Source organism: Stigmatopora argus, chromosome 1 (assembly GCF_051989625.1).
Source record: "Stigmatopora argus isolate UIUO_Sarg chromosome 1, RoL_Sarg_1.0, whole genome shotgun sequence".
Lineage (NCBI taxonomy): Eukaryota > Metazoa > Chordata > Actinopteri > Syngnathiformes > Syngnathidae > Stigmatopora > Stigmatopora argus.
Window position 1 is genome coordinate 16,732,319 of NC_135387.1, and position 18,334 is coordinate 16,750,652.

The 18,334-nt window shown below is 40.6% G+C and overlaps 2 protein-coding genes across 4 annotated transcripts in view; one reads left to right on the top strand and one right to left on the bottom strand.

Annotated features, from left to right (window-relative positions):
- LOC144084905 (TOX high mobility group box family member 2-like) overlaps window positions 1-5,190 on the top strand; it is a 69,356-nt gene extending 64,166 nt beyond the window's left edge. For 2 of the 3 annotated variants that reach the window (XM_077613741.1, XM_077613723.1), the window contains 3 exons: window positions 1,143-1,535; window positions 1,839-1,978; window positions 3,782-5,190. In XM_077613741.1, coding sequence (XP_077469867.1) covers window positions 1,143-1,535; window positions 1,839-1,978; window positions 3,782-3,824 — 576 coding nt within the window. In that variant the 3' untranslated portion in view covers window positions 3,825-5,190. The remainder of the gene's footprint in view (window positions 1-1,142; window positions 1,536-1,838; window positions 1,979-3,781) is intronic. The other variant, XM_077613733.1, reaches the window with a different exon arrangement.
- A 1,316-nt stretch (window positions 5,191-6,506) lies between these two features.
- Window positions 6,507-17,478, bottom strand: LOC144076207 (large neutral amino acids transporter small subunit 1-like). The gene is made up of 11 exons (XM_077603880.1): window positions 17,062-17,478; window positions 15,740-16,246; window positions 14,507-14,632; window positions 11,879-11,984; window positions 11,550-11,594; window positions 10,659-10,782; window positions 10,454-10,557; window positions 10,179-10,275; window positions 9,574-9,723; window positions 8,961-9,135; window positions 6,507-8,138 (listed from the first exon to the last, which is right to left on the bottom strand). Exons 1-11 carry the CDS (start codon window positions 17,123-17,125, stop codon window positions 8,065-8,067), a joined length of 1,572 nt encoding a protein of 523 aa, XP_077460006.1. The 5' UTR covers window positions 17,126-17,478; the 3' UTR covers window positions 6,507-8,064.
- Window positions 17,479-18,334: the final 856 nt, after the last annotated feature.

Genomic DNA, 18,334 nt, shown 5'->3' on the forward strand with positions numbered 1-18,334 from the left:
TTTATTTTTATATTCTTGTTAATTTAGAGGAATAACATTTGCGTGGCCCGAGAATGATTTAAAGAAAAGTGACAACGGTGGAAAAAAGGAGAGCAAGGAAGAGGGATGCGGATTGCATTGTTTAGTGCCGCCTTGTATTACCAACACAACATAGTGCCAGGAAGATTCCTTTTGTCATCCCATTTGTTCTGCAAGCAAACAGTCTCATTTCTCTGCCTGGGTTCCTGTGTGTGTCCATCCATCCGTGTGCGCGTTTGCTTGTGTGTGTGTGTTTTGTTTTTCCCCCCATTTCTTTCAAGGTGTCTATTGATCATTACCCCAGCCCCAGATCTATTCATACAAATTGTCTCCATTACTGTCTAATCAACACTGATGGTTGGAGATGAGCAATGTGACAGCTCATCATAAAACGGGCAGTAGAAGGGCGCCCTATGGGTGCTACACTTGTTCATAGCACTCGCAATGAGAACGGTCAAGTCATCAAGTTTTTGGTTGTTTTCTGGAGTTTCTGTAAGTTTATACTGCAGCTCCTGCCAAACATCAGGTTTCATCTGCCCCTTCATTCATCAGTCATTGTTCCAAGAGGGAATGGAAAATGCATAACCAAAGCTGTCAAGCCCAAGATTGATTGAAAATTTGGTTGAGAATAGTTTTGGAGTTGCAGAACTTTGGAATAGGTGTGAGCATGTGTTCCGGGCATTTTTGACAGTCAGCATTCAAATTAGGCAGGTGGCAAGTATATGCCAACTGGAAGTTTAAATGTGCCACAAATTCAGTGTTGAGATAGTTTGCCTAACTGCCACTTTGTGTCAGCATCTTATATACACATCCCTTGGGTTTTTTATTTTATTTGAGATGTTCAAGTAATGGTTGCATTCTTAAAATGATCAAATCCTTTATCTTGTTCTCAAAGTTCTTTTTCAAGCTACTCCATGGCAATTATTTCTATATCAATCCATTCATTTTGTGTAGTGCCTCTCATCATAAATTCACGGGCGAGTTGCACCCGATTCCAGTTGACATTGGCGGATTAGATCTTTTACAGGGTGCCAATCCATTATCGTTACTATTTCAATACTGTTTAGGTGCGGGGTAGGCATGTGTGTGATGGTATGATTTAGAATGCAATGTTTGATTTACAGACATATAATGATCCAGAGCCAAAAAGTGCCCAGCAGACAAGCCAGCCCTCCCACCTGCTACCCCCGAAGCAGCCCCTGTATAGCCCTCAGCCCTCATCACCCTACCTGGGCCCGTCGGGCTCCTTCCCCCTGTCGGACCTCCAGAGCTACGCGGGTCCACCGCGCCACAGCTTGGCATCCACTCTCAGCCAATCGCAGATGCTGCCACCCAGCATGAGTGCCTCACCCCCTGCTCCCTTCCAGATTAGCCCACCCCTCCACCCTCATACCCAGCTCTCCCTGCACCAGAGCTCCCTGCTCAACCAGCCAATCCGCATGCAGCAGTCACAGCCAATCATCTCACACCAAATGGGACTCCAGGCATCCTTGCATTCCCCACCTCTCAGCCAACAGGTGGGTGTGGGCTTTCATAATAATTGTAATTTGATGTCTGATCCTATTGTCTGTTCTTTTTTACCAAGTAAATTGAAAAGAGCCCAAATTCATTTTGGATCTTGACATTCCTTAGCATGCTAATCAGTGCCATGTGATGACTGTAATGACTGAGTAAGAGTTCACTTTTCTGTTTCAGGTCATCTTTTTATTCCCTAGATATCATTTCTTTTCTTACCGATTCAATCATTAACAATTCCTGTCCATTTATTTTCAGTGTGTCATCTTCATATTCAATTTTACTAACAACATTTTTACTTTCAGGGTTTTTCCCATATTCAGTCTGAGTACCAGAACAGTGTGGGAGGTTCACAGTCTCCAGGGGCCCCAAACCCAGTGCATGGCCAGAACCCAGAATGGGATAGTGAATACTGCAACAGGGATTGTGGACCCAACCCTTGCAGGTATGCTCCACACAGAAGGTGTCAGAAAAAGAGAATTGTCACCTGTTTTATTATTTTTTTCCAAACAAATTGCTCTACCACTTTACTGTCACACAGCCAGACATAAAACTATTAATATTGCACTCTGATTTTCCTTTTCAAAGCAACACACCTCATCCAAAGTGACACGCAGCAGCAATATAAGGCCATTAGCAGCCTTGACATCCAATTAACTTCCACTGTGTTTCGATTAGCACACTTTGCCTTATCAAATCGAGCTGTTGAAGTGGCTGGAAGAGGGCTCTTGTTTCTTGTCACACCTGAAACTTGGTGTCGCTATGCCCATGTGGAGGAGCGGGGAGTCGTCGGCTCCTCCACTTGGAGTCTACTCTGTTGTTAGATGTCAAATGGGATCATGCTTAAGTCTAATCACATTTGCTGCTCTTGGAGAAGTATTTTTCTCAACATTCTCCTGCTCTCAATAGCGTGTTGGCGTTTTGGAGGGATCTGGGTGTCTGGAAAGGTACATTAAAGGGATTGCAGATTTTTGCATTTGACACTTCATGTTAAGGAGTCTCCAAAAATGAGATGAGTTATTGTGCTCACCTACCTGCTGATTCCATGGAATAATGCGTCACTGTGTAGGCAGACAGCATCACTGTAGATTGTAGAATGACAACCATTGAAATCCACCTTAAAAGGACATTGAATCAGTCTATGCCTGTGAATAGTGTCATTTATCCTGGTCTTTGTATCCTCAGGGCATTGAATCGATTGCCAGTGGACTGTTCAGTTTTCCTTAGACAATGTTTCGGCCTTTCATCTAAACAGGCTTCATCAGTTCATGCACAAAGACTAGATAGGAGAAATTTAGTGCATGGTGGGGGACTCAAATATTTATCCTCAAATGGTAGAGGCACGCCCAACCTTTCAAGGTTGCACTCTTTTGAGATGTCAAACAGCAATCAGTAAGATGATTGGAAAGCGACCTCCGGATACAAACGTGATTTGGGTGAATGTTATCAATCAATCTACCGGCCTACCTACCTGCTTACCGTCTATTCCACACGCCTCTCCGTGTACAGTGGACTCTACTTCACCTAAAGTAACAGTATCCACGTTCAAAAACAACGGGTCAACAAAACACCAACAGAATTGGATATCCAATATATGTTTTACCTTATGTTGACAATAATGGGTTCATTTGACTGAATTCAGTTGATTAAGGCGCACAAGTCAGAAATGGTTGGCTGAATTTTGGCGCTAAGCAATAAATCATCATGATCTGAATGTAAAATATCATGTGGAATTAGAGAAGAAGCACTTGACCTGCCTGACTTTGTTCGACTCTGTGTGAGAATGATTGTGGGTCACTGTGCGTCTTTGGCAAGCTCTTGAAGTAATTTGAGATGGGCTCCAATTCCCCTTGGCGCCTTACAAGATAACTGCCATGGTGAATTTTGTAGTCATTCATGCATTTTCTGTACCGCTTATCCTCACAAGGGTCGCTACAGCTTATCCCAGCTAACTTTGGGTACCAGGCGGGGGACACCCTGAATTGGTGGCCAGCCAATCGCAGGGCACAAAAAGACCAAAGACAACTAGTCACGCTCTCACTCATACCTGGGGAGAACATGCAAACTCCAACAGGAAGCTCTGGAACTGCAATCGACCCTCAATCACAGAACTGTGGGGCCGATGTGCTAACCACTCCCCCATACAACAAACAGACCATATGAAATATTATGCACAACTTTACATCTACTGTATTACTACATCCATGGGTAAGTTGAATGAAATGACCTTAACCTGCCTTTTCTTCAGCAGTGGCATGGGATCTCGGGACAAGCCACTCTACCTCACTTGAAGTTGAAGACCTCCACACACGTGATAGATTTCAAGGTTCCCAACATAACATCATCAATATATCAGCTTTGACACGGTTTTACTTTCTTCTTCTTCATCTGCCGGATTTTGAAAATCCCAAAGACTTCTCCAGCATCTTCACCTATTCGCCAAGCACTTAGATCAGCCAGATGCCCAAGGCACTTTTCTTTTTGTCTTCGCGCTCTCTCTTTTCCTCTCACTCATCAGTCAAGTTCTCTCTTCTTTTTGTGGAGGCAGTGAGCTATGAGCTCTTGCAAACATACTGAAAAGAGAGACAACAAATATCCTGTCATTTGGTTTTGAATTTTCTTGTGATGCACTCCCTTTGTCTCTCTATGGCTAGAGGTGACATGCTCAAAGCATCCTCAAACAATAATTTGGACCAGTTTGGTCACCTCAGAAGGGGTGCATGTATTCAGGATTCAGAACATTTTCAAGCGAGTCGCAAACACGAGATGTTTGCAAGTTCCATTTCCCCCCTAATGAAGGACTAATTTTCCTTATTTCTCACAGAGAGATTGTAAATACAACCAAAAAAAAAGATCCTTATGTGTGTATTTAGCAGCAGCCTCTCGCTGTTTTGAGTTTCTTTTCATCGGATGATGTGGTGACGGAATACGCACACTACAAATGTGTAAAAATGCGAGAGAGGAGGGGGAAACCCCAAAACAATCGAGCATTTCCCTGCCAAAAGTAGGGTGCGTCGACTCTCGTCACGTGACCTCAGGACAATGCCGAAGTGCAGAGGTGGAAGATTTTAAACCCTTTTCATGCCCTCCTCCCCCCAGCTCCCCTTTGTCCCAACACCACTTGTACAGGTGAATTAAACAAAAAAAAAGAAGCTAAATGTGAAATGTTAACTAAAGGAAAACAAAGTGGGGTTTTGAAGTTTTGACTAGTTTTATTAGGTGTTTTAGAATTGTGTTGAACTCATCTTTATCATCTTTTGTGAGGAATTTAAAAAAAGGATCATTTGATTTTTACTGTAGCAGGATTTAAGAAAACCTACATCGGGGTATATAATTCCGTTTTGTGTATAAAGCCTGCCAAATGTACTTCTTTACTTTGTCACACCACGGACTTTGTTTTGATGAATAGCAGTTTTTCAGAATGCTCTTTTGAAATGGTTTAGAAGGTTTCACATTGGTTTCTAAACAAAACAGGCAGAACGGACTAGCGTTTTATTCAGGGTGCATTATTATCATTATTATTATTATAACATGGGTAATTTAAATATTTTTCAAAAAATGTTGTTGGTGCAATACCACTGGGCCAGCATTAGATTAATTTTGTGTCACAAATATTCCTTTGTTTTCTTTTTTGTCTGTAATAAAATGTCCAAAGTATTTCGATTTTTTGGCTTGTTTCTTCGCACACAAACACATACGTTTAAAACCTTATTGTATGTAACACTGTTTTACATTTAATATCAGCAAATCGAGGAGTTTTGTCTTAAATTGTCAGTGATAATAAGCTGGTGTTCAATTTTTGGATCCCATCAGTTGCAATCACTATCATATGGCAAGCAGCATTTCTCTGCCCACTTTTGTCACTTTTGTTTTTGAATAATGTGTGATGATGAAACTCTGAGTTAATGCAGCAATCTTCAGCTTTTCAAAGCCACCTGAGGAGGTGGAGAAAAAAAAAACATGAAACGCACTTGCACACACACACACAGACAGATACAGCCTTTTACTTTTAAATTTCACAGTTGGATTAAAAATTGAATGGAAATAGAATCTATTTTTCTGTCTTTCTCTCTTATATGGAAGATGAAGAACAGCCCCCCCCTTACAGATGATTTGTAAAAATAAAACCATAATAATAAGACACATGATTTCCATTTTCCATGATTTCTTTTTCACTATTCTTGTTCATTTTTCACAAGTGAGATCACAAAATAGCTCAGTGATTTTCATGCTTACAAATATTGCTTGCATCTATTTTCCAATTGAATGTGCTATTATGGGCAAAACTAAATTTTTAAAAATGAGGTTGGTGGAAGGTTTCCTATCTTGCATAGTGAATTGAATTCACCGTACAAGAGAATGTACCTCTATTCCCATCTACTGGTCAGATTATTTATTTATGTATTTTTATGAAGACTGTTTTAAAATCTCATATCGTCACCTGCCGGCAAAGCAGTATATGACATTTAGTTCAAAGCCATTTGCCACCACAGTTAAAAAATGTGGGCCCATAGAAGTTGATTACAGTATAGGATTAATGAATACCTCGACCTTTAACTTGAACCTCATATCAACATGTGAATAATGCAAGCAAGCCTTTCAGATTATTATTTTTTGACTGCTACAGGTAAGAGTCCTAGTGTTGGAAAGGAATATCCCAAATTCTAAGTCCAATATTGCTTGTACTATCTCTAATAATTGTGCCTCACAGTGGCACTGCCTCTATCAGTCACCATCAGACCCTTTTATTATTTCCTTTCAGGAGGATATGAGGTATGCTGACAGCTGCACACTGACGCAATCGCACAATAAGACAGACCCAAAAAAAAGAGCAGGCTGCTCACAATTCATCAGCCTCTTTTGAGTGCAATTGTTCATTTTGAAGTTGCTGTTTAATGTATGAGGAGGGCAGAATAGAAGCCATCCATGTGGATACTGCGTCATATTTTGTGAACACTTGATAAAAACACAAATACTGACCAAAAATAGCTTTATTGTCACATGTACCTGCCATGGTCACTGCTATACAAGAGTTGAAAAAGAAATGCACAGAGGTGATTTCAATTCAAATGTGATTAGAAGAGTGCGTACTGCACTATCAACGCAACATGGAGCTCCTTGCAGGAATGTTTTTGAGGCAGTTGAAGACGTCATTGTTTTGAACTTCATTTGTTTACTTAAGACATTCATCTCTCCCTATTTGTTGCGTTTACTTCGAGCTACGAATTAGTTAACGTTCATTCAGCTGCACCTGTATTCTCCAATTCTGCAGGAAACCTTATAAGAAAAATGTTTATGAGGCGTGACATTGTTTTGAATATTTTGACTTAGAAAATGCCAAAATGTCTCTTAAAAATGTTAAGACTTTGCAATGACTCTATTAGCTCTATGAGGGAAGGTATAAAATATGTTAGTGTACTAATTATCGCTTACAACTTTTCAAAAAGGATCCCTCTAAACTCCCAGGGGATTTGGCTCAGTTGGAAATATCAGCGGACATAATAGGTACATGCGATCCAATACACAAAAACAACATGGATGCTTGCTACAGTATGTAGTCATTATCGGCTGACATTGACGCAAGACATTGTAAAGCCTTCTACATAAAAAAGTCTTCACCAGCATCGTCACTAGGGATGGGCATAATATTCTGTGGATTATCAAGTGTTTATAAATCTTGAAACAGATGAAAAGTGGAGTTTACTGATTAGGCACAAGAATTTAATCATCCCTTTGTAGTTGATCATGTTCTCATGGTCAGAGGTAAAAGGAACTGGGCGGACGGCCACTAAATCGCTAAACATTTGGGGATGGGGTATATGATTCATCGATGATTAACTTTCTTATGCCCATCTCTGGTAATAACACAGTAAAGTTTAGCCTTTTTCACATGAATTTACAGCAAATAAAAAGCAGCACACCACTGTGCGCCCAGGCACGCACTCACACACGCACATTTCATTACACCGTGTATTTGAAGCTTCATGTACAAATGAATACAAAACAAACTATTTAAAAGTGCCAGTAACACAAACAGATTATTAGTAGCATGTAATTATAGGATAACCACTTTCCTGTCAATTCTAATGAACCAAATACAATTTACAAAGTTGTTTGTTATGTTTTGTCGTTGTCATTTTTTAAGTTTATCTAGAGAAAACATTCTGAACATGCTCTCACAAAAATGTAGTAGGATGTCATACTCAATTCCAACAACTGATGTGTTTAACCTTGATTTTAAAAATGTTGTCAGTCCTTTCTTTTGTGGGAAATCCTACTCAATATGTGAGAGCAGAGGCACCTAAACACATTTTAAACGTACAATTCAGGTCATTGTAGTGTGCGTTGAATGCAGCTCTTCGTGCTGTATACAATGAATAGGATTTGGAGTCACATTTGAAGAGTGTAATTTAGCTAATACACACTTTGAATGCAAGTGCAAATGCCAAATACCATGGAAACTGCAAATTTTCAAGTATAAACAAAAGTTTTAACCATGAGCTGTTTGCCCTAGTCAATGAACATGGCGCGTTATTGTGCAGTTTCGTCGTTTCTCTCCTCTGGAACGGCCAAGAATATCTTCTGACAGAACATGGTGAAGATTTCTAAGGAGACAACACATTGTCATTATGAGAAATGGCAACATTATGTGACAGGGCAAACCTACTATTAGTGTCATTTTTCTCTTTTTCTCTATGTTTCAAAGCTCTCGATCTCCTTTTTTCGGGTGTGCATGATAATGTGGCTCGAAAATGCTCAGAATTATCTTTGGCATGCTATTTCAATTAGTCCTTTTTGCCTGTCTATGCAAATTGCCAGATGGTCTTTAATATGGGGCTGACCGGATTGAATTTGAATATATAAAACCAAATATAAAATTCTGTTTGGCTGTTGGCAAGTCAATGTCTCATTGAGCAAGGGTTTATTTGATAAGAAAATATAATCTGGTTTTACAGTCAATCACAAAAAGGGTTTGCACACTAAAATCCAGGATGAAAGTTTTTTTTTTTTTCTGGACTTTAGAATAAGAGGGGTTTTTTTTGGTCTTAAGAAAAACCATAGCCAAACTCTTAAGAAACAAAACAGGGCTGAGGCCTTCATTTTCATTAGCTGTCTTGGCAAGCTTTTTTGGGTTGACTTTGTTTTTCTACAAAGACTTACAAAAACCTCTTAAATATTTTGGAAATGATATCATGTTCATGTGTACTTGTATTTGCAGATTGCACTTTGGATCTGATCATTTTTCTGAGGGTTAGCGTCACCTCTGAAAGCAAAACACAAGAGTTTTCACAAATACACTCATGCTAACAACGTCCAGATGTGTTCTCCAGCTGATCCGCTTTCTCCAATTTCATAACAAAGTGTCAGTGTTGCGTCCCCGTTTACACCTGGACAAATCCCCCTTGTTTTTATTTGATTTTACTCACCGAGCATCTTCTTGACCACACGCGGCTTCTTCCACTTGTAGCCCAGCAGGTAGGCTGGGATGCCCGAGAGAATGATGCTGCAGCCTATCAGTGACTCGATGGGAGCCGCCCAAAAGGACACAATGATCATGAAGATACAGCTCAGGACAAAAGCCACGGGGATGAACAACCAGATCTGTATCATGTGAAAACAACACATCAATGCTCACCTTGTTCTTTTGTTTTTCTATAGCAAGCAAGTTGTTGTACATGCTCGGGTCAATCACCCAATCTGCACTGTTAGTCCCTGACCATTTTTTTAATTTACTTCGAATTTGGAAGATTCACAGTCAGGTACAGAGAAAGATGATTATTGGTGTTAAATTTCCTGGGACAAAATAGTCTGAGAGAGGCAATTTGTCTCTGAAAAAGATGAAAGATGGCACAGGAACAAAGAGCCAATGCAATCTATGCCCATCCAGTAGCAAGCACCCTTTTATAAATAAATACATACTGAATTACTATGAAACAAAAGGTGCTCGAAGTGCAGTTTTCAAGTATAAAAATGTCGAGTCTAGACCTCTCTGAGATTTTAGCACTCTCGCCTGTTCTTAAGTAGAAACAACCACCGTACCTTTATTGGCCTTTTCATGTCGGGCTTTCGAATTCGCAGCCAGACCATCCCAGCAATGGCCATGCCAACACAAAGCCAAGTGAAGAAGCTGAAGAGATTGATGACAGAGAAGATATCCTGGGAAATGGCATAAAGCATGGACAGGAAACACTAGAAGCAAAAACAAAGGATAGGTCAGATTAGGTTAATCTTGTAAAAATAGACATAACAGACATGAACTGGATTTTTCCCCCCTTTTTGTTCGTGACCGGATGATTCGCCTAAAGACGTTTCGCCAACGGACGTTTGACAGAAGGACAGGTCGCCGAATGGACGTTCCGCCGACGGACGTTTGACAGACGGACAGGTCGCCGAATGGACGTTCCACCGACGTCTTTAGGCGAATCATCCGAGTACCCTTTTTGTTCATTCAATTTGCTCTTTGGTTGTGAAGATGGTAGACTGGGAGTGAACCCACAACAATAGGATGTGTATGTTTCCACTTTCTAAAGCAAGTGTTTAGCTTTTACCCTTTTAACCTTTCCAAGTGCCAGATTCCACATATAATTGGGATTGTTATGACATGAAGAGCACATAAGCAGAGTTATTATCCTAGCTGTTCTTACTGTGAAGATGAGGGATGGCACTGGTGTGAAAAGGTCAGTGTGGACCAGTCCTAAAGCAGCAGGAAGTTGACCCTCACGAGCTCCAGCATAGAACAAACTGGAACAAGCAGTATGGGTTACATTTATTTATTTTCTGTCATGACGTGCTTTGCCAATATCAAGTTTGTGAGCAATAGGAGGAGGTTTTAGTCACTTTTAAATTTAGGGTGGGAATTTAAAATGCCCCCCCCCCTCACACACACACACACACTATCAAATAACAATAATAATGTTACCGTGCTGATGTAAATAAGGATCCATTTACGGCTCCAAAACATGACAGACCCACAAACACTGGAATCAGCCATGACATCACACCCAGATGGTACTCGCCAAAGCTCTACATACAGTCACAGTAAACAGGTTACATTTTAACCATAAGCTGTATGTAGTCCATCTTTTTTAAGAGCTACTTCAGTTATTTAATGGACAATAACTCACCACTGCGACAGCTTCTGACTCGACCATTTCTTCAGGGGAAATGGTTGTGAAGTAGGCCAAGTTGGTCAGGATATACACAATTGTAACGATAGGCATGGAGATGATGATTGCCAGGGGCAGGTTTCTAGGGTGAAGAAGAGTTCAAATTTGTTGTCAGCATGCAAAATGTTACAATTATTTAAAGGGAAAAAAGTTTTTACGAGGATAAAATTATGAAAAAAGATTTTGGTGGACAATCAGATCCTATTTTGTTTTCCAAAAGATGATGTTATTTTCAAGGGAAATAATAATTAAATGGATAACATTATAATAATGTAAACAAGTATTTTTTTTTCCTTAAAAGTCCATCTTTTTAGAATAAAGTCAAATTATTTTGGCATAAATATAACTAGGGGAAAAAGTTGTACTGTTTTGAAAATGAAGTTAAAATATCCTAAAATTAGAATGTGTTAATATGTTCAAAGTGTCAGATTTATTTTCTTTAATATTCCTAATATTGAGACATAAAGTTAAACATCATTTCATTATACAGTAAAAAATGTAATGTTTAAAATAATTTATCATTTTTTAAAATCTTGTTCTATCATAATGGGGTTGATATTTTATTATCTTTTTGCGTTTTTGTGTGTGTGTGTGTTTTAAATAATTTTTAAGGGCTACATTATTTTCCATAATATATTAGTAACATGAGAAACATGCAAACTTGTTTTCTCATATCAATCTTACATTTATAATGGGTGATATTTTGCCTGTTTATGCAACACCTCAAACTCTACATCAAGCAACTGATAGAAGATGAGCATGCTCTTTCAACAGTAAGTGAAGTCATGCTATTGGCAAATACTAACAGGAGAACCCTCCTCAAAACAACCTCCATCACATTTAAGTCACCTCACAGGATTGATCATCTCCTCGGTTACGTAATTCAGGTAATTCCTGGAAATAAAATAAGACAAAGACATTCTTTAAAATAGGCAGCTTTGTAGAACTCCCTTTAGATTGCAGTTACCGGTAACAATATATTAATTATAGTTGTAATTTGAAGAGGAGTAACCCATCTTGCTGAGAGCCATTTTTGTCATAATAAATAAAGCAATGAATACAAAGTACAATATTACGAGTATCATTCAATGCAGAGCATCATTTGCTTTATACACATAAAAATTAGGAAGAGGAAATATTTCTAGTTCTGATCAGTAGTTTGGTTACAGATAACTCACCAGCCTCCAAAAGCAAACAAACCACTGTACAGGGCCAAGACAATGTTGTCAACACCGACTTTGCTGCCTTCAAAGGCATTTTCTGGCTTCAGGTAGGGCACATCGCCTGTGCACACATACATAAAGACGCAAGACAGACATGTTTTAAATTGATTTATTGTGTATCATCATTAGGTTTTGTGCAGACTAGCTCAAGTTGACTTTACAACTCCATAGTTTCTCTTGGAACTAGTAGTCATTGAAAGCATACTTTTGGCTTGAGCAGGAGGAGGCTTGGCCGCCTGCAGTAAAAGTTGGCCTGCTTTTAAGGTTTGACTCTACAATTTTTACGAGTGTTGGTCTAATTTTGTTGCGTGCATTTTGGAAACTGGAAAACACTTAACTCTCTGTCTAAGCGAGGGTTGGGCAAACCGGTCTTAGAGGGTCACCGTCGGTGCAGGTTTTTGTTGCAACCGATCCAGCAAAGACACTATAACCAATGAGATTTCTGCATTTCTTTATTGGTTGGAAACAATGTTCCCTCTAATTTTTTGTTTGTCTGGGTAGAAAGACAACCTCCCTGAGCACACTGAGTACCGGTTTGAGCAACATCATCATTGCTCGCTATGGGCACACACCAGTATCAGACCTGCCATAAGCAGGTCCATGTCTATTACACATAAATGATTTAGTAATAATAAAATGTAATGATTAATATCTATGAATGGGCGGTCCGGCGGATGAGTGGTTCGCGTGTCGGCCTCACAGCTAAAAAAAAAAAAGGGATTTTATTTTGTGGGCTCCATGTGATTTGCTGTGCGCAGAGAAGACGAGAGTAGTGCGCAGCTTAGAGGGAACATTGGTTGGAAAGAAAACCTGCACCCACTTAGACGCTTGCTGCACAATACGGCACACTTTGAAATTGGACAGAGAGCAGGGAGCCCGTTTGTGATGTTAATAGAGAAACCGCAGCTATGGTGAGCCCTGAACATGTACAGGACAGCATCAATAATTATTGATTGTTTGAGCTATTCAGTTGTAGTAAATATATGACGATAAGCTATTGCAGAACATTCCCTTCTTCTGTGATTCTCAAAATCATTACTATTGCTAAAAAAAATGCCCCAAACTTGGGCCACCTGTTGGTGTAGTGGTGTACTTGCCTGATTTCAGTGTGGGCAAGGGTTGGATCGTTTCCAACTGGTGGTGGTAGGATTATGAATGTGAATGGTCCGTGTGCCCTACGACTGACTGGCAACCAGTCTAGGGTGTAGTCTACCTTTGTGCGAATGGTTGGTATTTTTTTCAGCCTAAGGCTTTCTTTTTCAGATGTTAATGGAGATGACCAACGGCGCACGTGCACATCGTTCACACTCTGCCCTTTCTTGTGGGCTCTGAAAGGCCTTAATGTGTGTACACGACAGCAGGCGGCAAGTTTCATGGAACTGTCACCATGGCAACACAGTGCCAGGCACAATCCTTGCAAATGAGGAGGAGCGAGGAGAATATATAGTGATGTGTATATTTTAGGGCAATTTAATCACCATAATAATAAAGGTATTTGTTTTTTAAACAATGGCAATGTGTGGAGTTTGCATGTTCTCCCCGGGCCTGCGTGGGTTTCCTCTGGGTACTCCGGTTTCCTCCCACATTCCAAAAAAAAGCATGGTAGGCTGATTGGACACTATAAATTGCCCCTAGGTATGGGTATGAGCATGAATGGTTGTTTGTCTCCTTGTGCCCTACAATTGGCTGGCCACCGATTCAGGGTGTCCCTCGCCTCTGCCCTTGAGACAGCTGGGATTGGCTCCAGCACCCCCGCAACCCTAACGAGGATAAAGCGGTTCAGAAAGTGAGCTGAGATGAGACAAGGGCATTAATTGACATTAAGGCATTCAGTTGTGTATTCATTCTGCTCATGCATGTAGTGTGCATTTCCTTGTACACAAACAAGCACTTGAGTGCATTTTGACTTGTATTTTCGGCTGAATGCTCTGGGAAGACAAGCTGAGAGTTGACTGCTTTGTTTCACTCGTTAAGGATAGTCAACTGTTTGTGAATCAGTATAGATAGAAATGCTGAGAGGAGTTACTTGGCTCTTTGGGTGCATCGATGTATCATGGCTACCTGAGTAGAAAAGTGCGTCGGAGATTAGATATAACGCTTGCATGGCTCCAGAGATTAAGGTTACATCAATTGGGTGATGAAAAGCTAAAGATTTTCAAGGGTGGGGAGGCAAACTGAAGCATGTTTATCCCTTTTGAAAGCAGCCATTAAGTTTGCTTTTTTATCAAACACTGGGTTTTAGTTCTTAATATTTTTCACAAACCAGCACTTGTTTGTTTTCTATTGTTCCAGCTGTGATGATGTGATTTCATTGACAAGGCTTTGCATTTTTTCCTAACATCCGCACCTCGCTTGTTTGAACTGCCTCTCGTTATCCTGTCTTGCCAAACGTACAACCGATTCATCGTAAAAAAGTACGTCAGGAAAAGTCAAACTTCGTCCTTGTGTTTATGCTGGATTTTTTTATCCTTTAGTGTGATATCCCTCGGCCCTCTATACTTATCCACCACACTTGGTTTGTTTGTTAAAAATCTACACCAGTATATACCTGCATATAAGAGGAATTGTCGCTTTGTGACTCACCTGTGGAGATCTGAATGAAGCCAAAGAGGATGATGATGACCAGCGCAAGCAGCTTGGAGACAGTGAACAAGTCTTGGACTTTGGTGGCAGCTTTCACGCTGATGCAGTTGACAAACGTCAAGGCAGCTAAAGAAGGGGAGATGAAACCAAACATTGAAGGTTGACTCAACTGTTCTATACTATAATTGCCTTTTTACTGACGTTGAATTTTCAACATGTACTTAAGTATTTATTTTTCCGATATGTTTCTGCCGGGCGGCCCGGTGAATGAGTGGATAGCACATCCGCCTCAACGTTCTGAGATCGAGGGTTTAATCTCCGGTGGGATCCAACTTTCTTGTTTTGAGTTTAGATGTCTGGGTGGGTTATTTCCGGATACTCCGGTTTCCTCCCACATCTCAAAAACATCTACACAATGCTGATAGCTATAGGACTATAGGACAATAATCTGTGATGGGGTTGACCAAGGATAAGGCAATAAGGATGTGGTGAGAGATCTTTTTCATCATCAATAGTTGATTGATAAAATGGTTGGGCATAATTCCACAATAAAAACAGGAAACTACTATATTAAATGTTGATGAATGTGTAAATGTTCATTAATGTTCTTATTATTTACAATAAAGGGATTAAGGGAAGAGCAATCTGATTTAGGAAATGGGGTGAGCCAGTAAACCCTTCTATTTGATTATATATACCGTATTTTATGGATTATATGTCGCAGTTTTTTTTTCATAGTTTAGCCGGGGGTGCGACTTATACTCTAGTGCGACTTGTGTGAAATTATCTACCTCCTGAGTTGGGAGAGTTGTTTAAAAGTGACACCGAGGATGAAGATTTCATTGAATTTAGTGATTTGGAGTGAAACTGATAGTTTGGTAAATTTGTTTGCATGTTCTTTATGCTAGAGTTATCTGAATAGCTATTAATATGTTATGTCGTTACTGACATTACCAGGCATGTCAGTCATGTAACGTTAGTATACCGTACACTTATTCAGCCTGTTGTTCTCCATTTTATTTTTATTTGAAATTGCCTAATTATGCATCTTTTGGCTGGTGTGACTTATACTCAGGTGCGATTTATAGTCCAGAAAATACGGTACATCAAAATTCAAAATCTTAGTTTAGAAATCCATGTGGTAAACTGGAACATACTCTCCTGGAATTATGGATATCATTTCAATCAACAGTTGTATAGTTACCAGAGTCTTTGTTTACAAAAGGTACTCACTGAGACACAAGCAAGCAATGAGCTTGGCAGCACTATCAGGCACAGGACAGCTGGGGTAGATGGGTTTGAGGAGATAGGTGGCAAACACCAGCGAAACAACGTACTGCGACGACGGCCGGATGATGAGCATCTCCACCCATAGTTTGAGGAAAGCAGCCAGCTCGCCGTACACCTCCAGGATATACGCGTAATCGCCACCCGACTTGGTGATGGTGGTGCCCAGCTCAGCGTAGCATAGAGCCCCCATGGTAGAGATCACTCCGCAGACAGACCAGATGATCAAAGAGAGTCCCGCCGACCCTGCTTCTTTCACCACCCCCGTCGGCGTGACGAAGATGCCTGAGCCGATGATGGTGCCTATGATCATGCCCACGCCGTTGAAGAGGGTGATGCTGCGTTTGAGTTCGATCTTTTGCTTATTGCTGGGTTGTGGGTCAGAGACCATGGGAGTGGATGGGGAAGCTTTCTCGATGACCTGGCCATCTTGGTTTGGCTCTGCTTCTGCCCCTGTCAGAAGATATAGAATCAAGAAAAATTGGAAGATGGTCTTAAAGAGCAAGTAGAAGATGCTGTTGTTTGCTTTGAGACAGTTCTTCTCGAAGAACACTCAGCAGAATTCCGACTCCTTGTGTTTTTGTGGACGGATCACAATTAAATTTGGTATGTATATTTTCGGGATGTATACTGTAAACATTGAAAATGCTTTTTTTTTTTAATTCTATGTCTGCCACAAGGGGTTTAAGTAAGATGATGTACGCTTCCTGGCGTACACTTCGCCAGGCAGTTTTAGTTAGTTCAAATGGGCAATGTTACTATAGAGCAGTAATTTATTTGAAAACCTATTACGGCACAGTAATTGTACATTCAAATTGTCTTTAGGTATGGGCCTTTAGGTGAGGCGTGGTCTATTAGTTTACTGTGTATTACAGTCAAATTGACTTTACTACGATGTTTTTTGCCAATAGTAATACATGGTAAACATCTAACATATTCATGCTATGTAATCAGTTCGTAATACCTTAAGAGAAAGAAATGAGCGTGTGAATAAATTGATGTGATTGTGATCCACCTAAATTATTCAAATGAACAATGATTCAATTTGAATGATTCCACAGAATGGGATCAAACTATACTCTGTTTAGCCAAATACAAATAAACCATTCAACCTTTCATACTAGATTCACCTGTCACCACAAGCGTTAACATACCTCAATGACGTATAATCTTGCTTTGCAACATTGCATCAGCTCAGAAGAAGTATTAGTACAGCCCTGCGCCATGTGGCGGAGTGTGTATTGTATTATGGTGTAGTGTATACCTACCCCCCATCTTCTCCTTAGCAACGCTCTCCCGGCTGCTCCTTAATTTCAACTCTGGCTCGGCCATTATTTCCTCTTAATCTGGTTCTCCTCGTCTTTATTGCAGACCCTTCTTTCCTTCGCACCTTTGAGTCTTCTTCCTCCACCTCCTGTCTGCTCTTCCTCTCTCGCACACACACACACACACACACCTTGACACAGGCAGATATACACTCTCCTCAAAGCTCTCTCTCTCCCTCGCTTGTTGTTCTTGCTCCCCTACATGTAAGCGCACACGCATGCACCCTGCACGTCACTCCAGCTAACTAGACTCCATCTGACCCTGATCCTGCATCTCCCTCCCTCACATCCCGCACCCCACCTTGTGATGCTGTGGTCGTCTAGCCATCTATGATGGCCGAGCACAGACGTAGGGTGCAGACGGTGGGGGAGGGTGGGAGATGTTTAGAGGGCGTGGAGCATGGTTGTGAACAGACGCATTTTATAGGGGGGGGGGGGGCAGCATGTGATGCTTAAATCTGTTTGTGCACTCCTCACTAATCCAGGCAACCACAGTCTGCTTAACTGTGGTTTTGTGTGCGGGGCTGTGCATGGGGGAAGGATATTTTCTAAAAAAGCGTGTTCTATTAGCCTCAACATGAAGGAACACGTGCTCCGTTGTAAATGTAAATTAATAGCCACTAAATCTGTAACAGTAAACAATACAAAAGAAATGAACGAGTGCCATCTGCTGCATATTACTACTACAGTGTTGGCAAAAAAAATGACTGAGCCATTCTAAAATTGATTTTTTTAATCCATGTATATCTATACATCTATATATCAGTGGTGCAACGTCAGGGCCTGCAAGGCCTTCACTGCTGGTCTAAAAATATCTGAATCACAGACTGATGTTAATTATATTTTGGCCATGAATACTTATTAAATAATTCCAAATTGTCTGTCAGATTCCTTTCATTGCTTTTCCCCTGGTTGCGCTGCTTCCAGATGTGTGATTTCATATTTAAGCATCTAACCAATCACATTTCAGCCATTATTTGTTGCCAGGGTCAGAAATCTACCTGGAGGCCTTAATAATCAGTTCTGCAGGCCCTGCAGCATAAAATAAGCGTGGATAAAACCGTTGCTTTAACCAATCAGATTTTGAGTTTGCGACACCAAGGCCTTCTCATACCCGTAGGGGTACAGTCACGCTTTCACAAGCTATGATTGGCAAGTGATAGAGAGGATTAGCCAGAGCTAACAAATTATCTGTAGCGAGCTGCACAAGCAAATA

Excerpts from the sequence above, each read along its gene's own strand:
- LOC144076207 (XM_077603880.1), bottom strand. The coding sequence starts at position 17,125 with ATGGCCGAGCCAGAGTTGAAATTAAGGAGCAGCCGGGAGAGCGTTGCT. Across the intron at positions 11,595-11,878 it reads TTGTTTGCTTTTGGAGGCTG|GAATTACCTGAATTACGTAA; the intron begins GTGAGTTATCTG and ends TTTTATTTCCAG. Across the intron at positions 9,724-10,178 it reads TGCCATCCCTCATCTTCACA|TGTTTCCTGTCCATGCTTTA; the intron begins GTAAGAACAGCT and ends TTTTGCTTCTAG.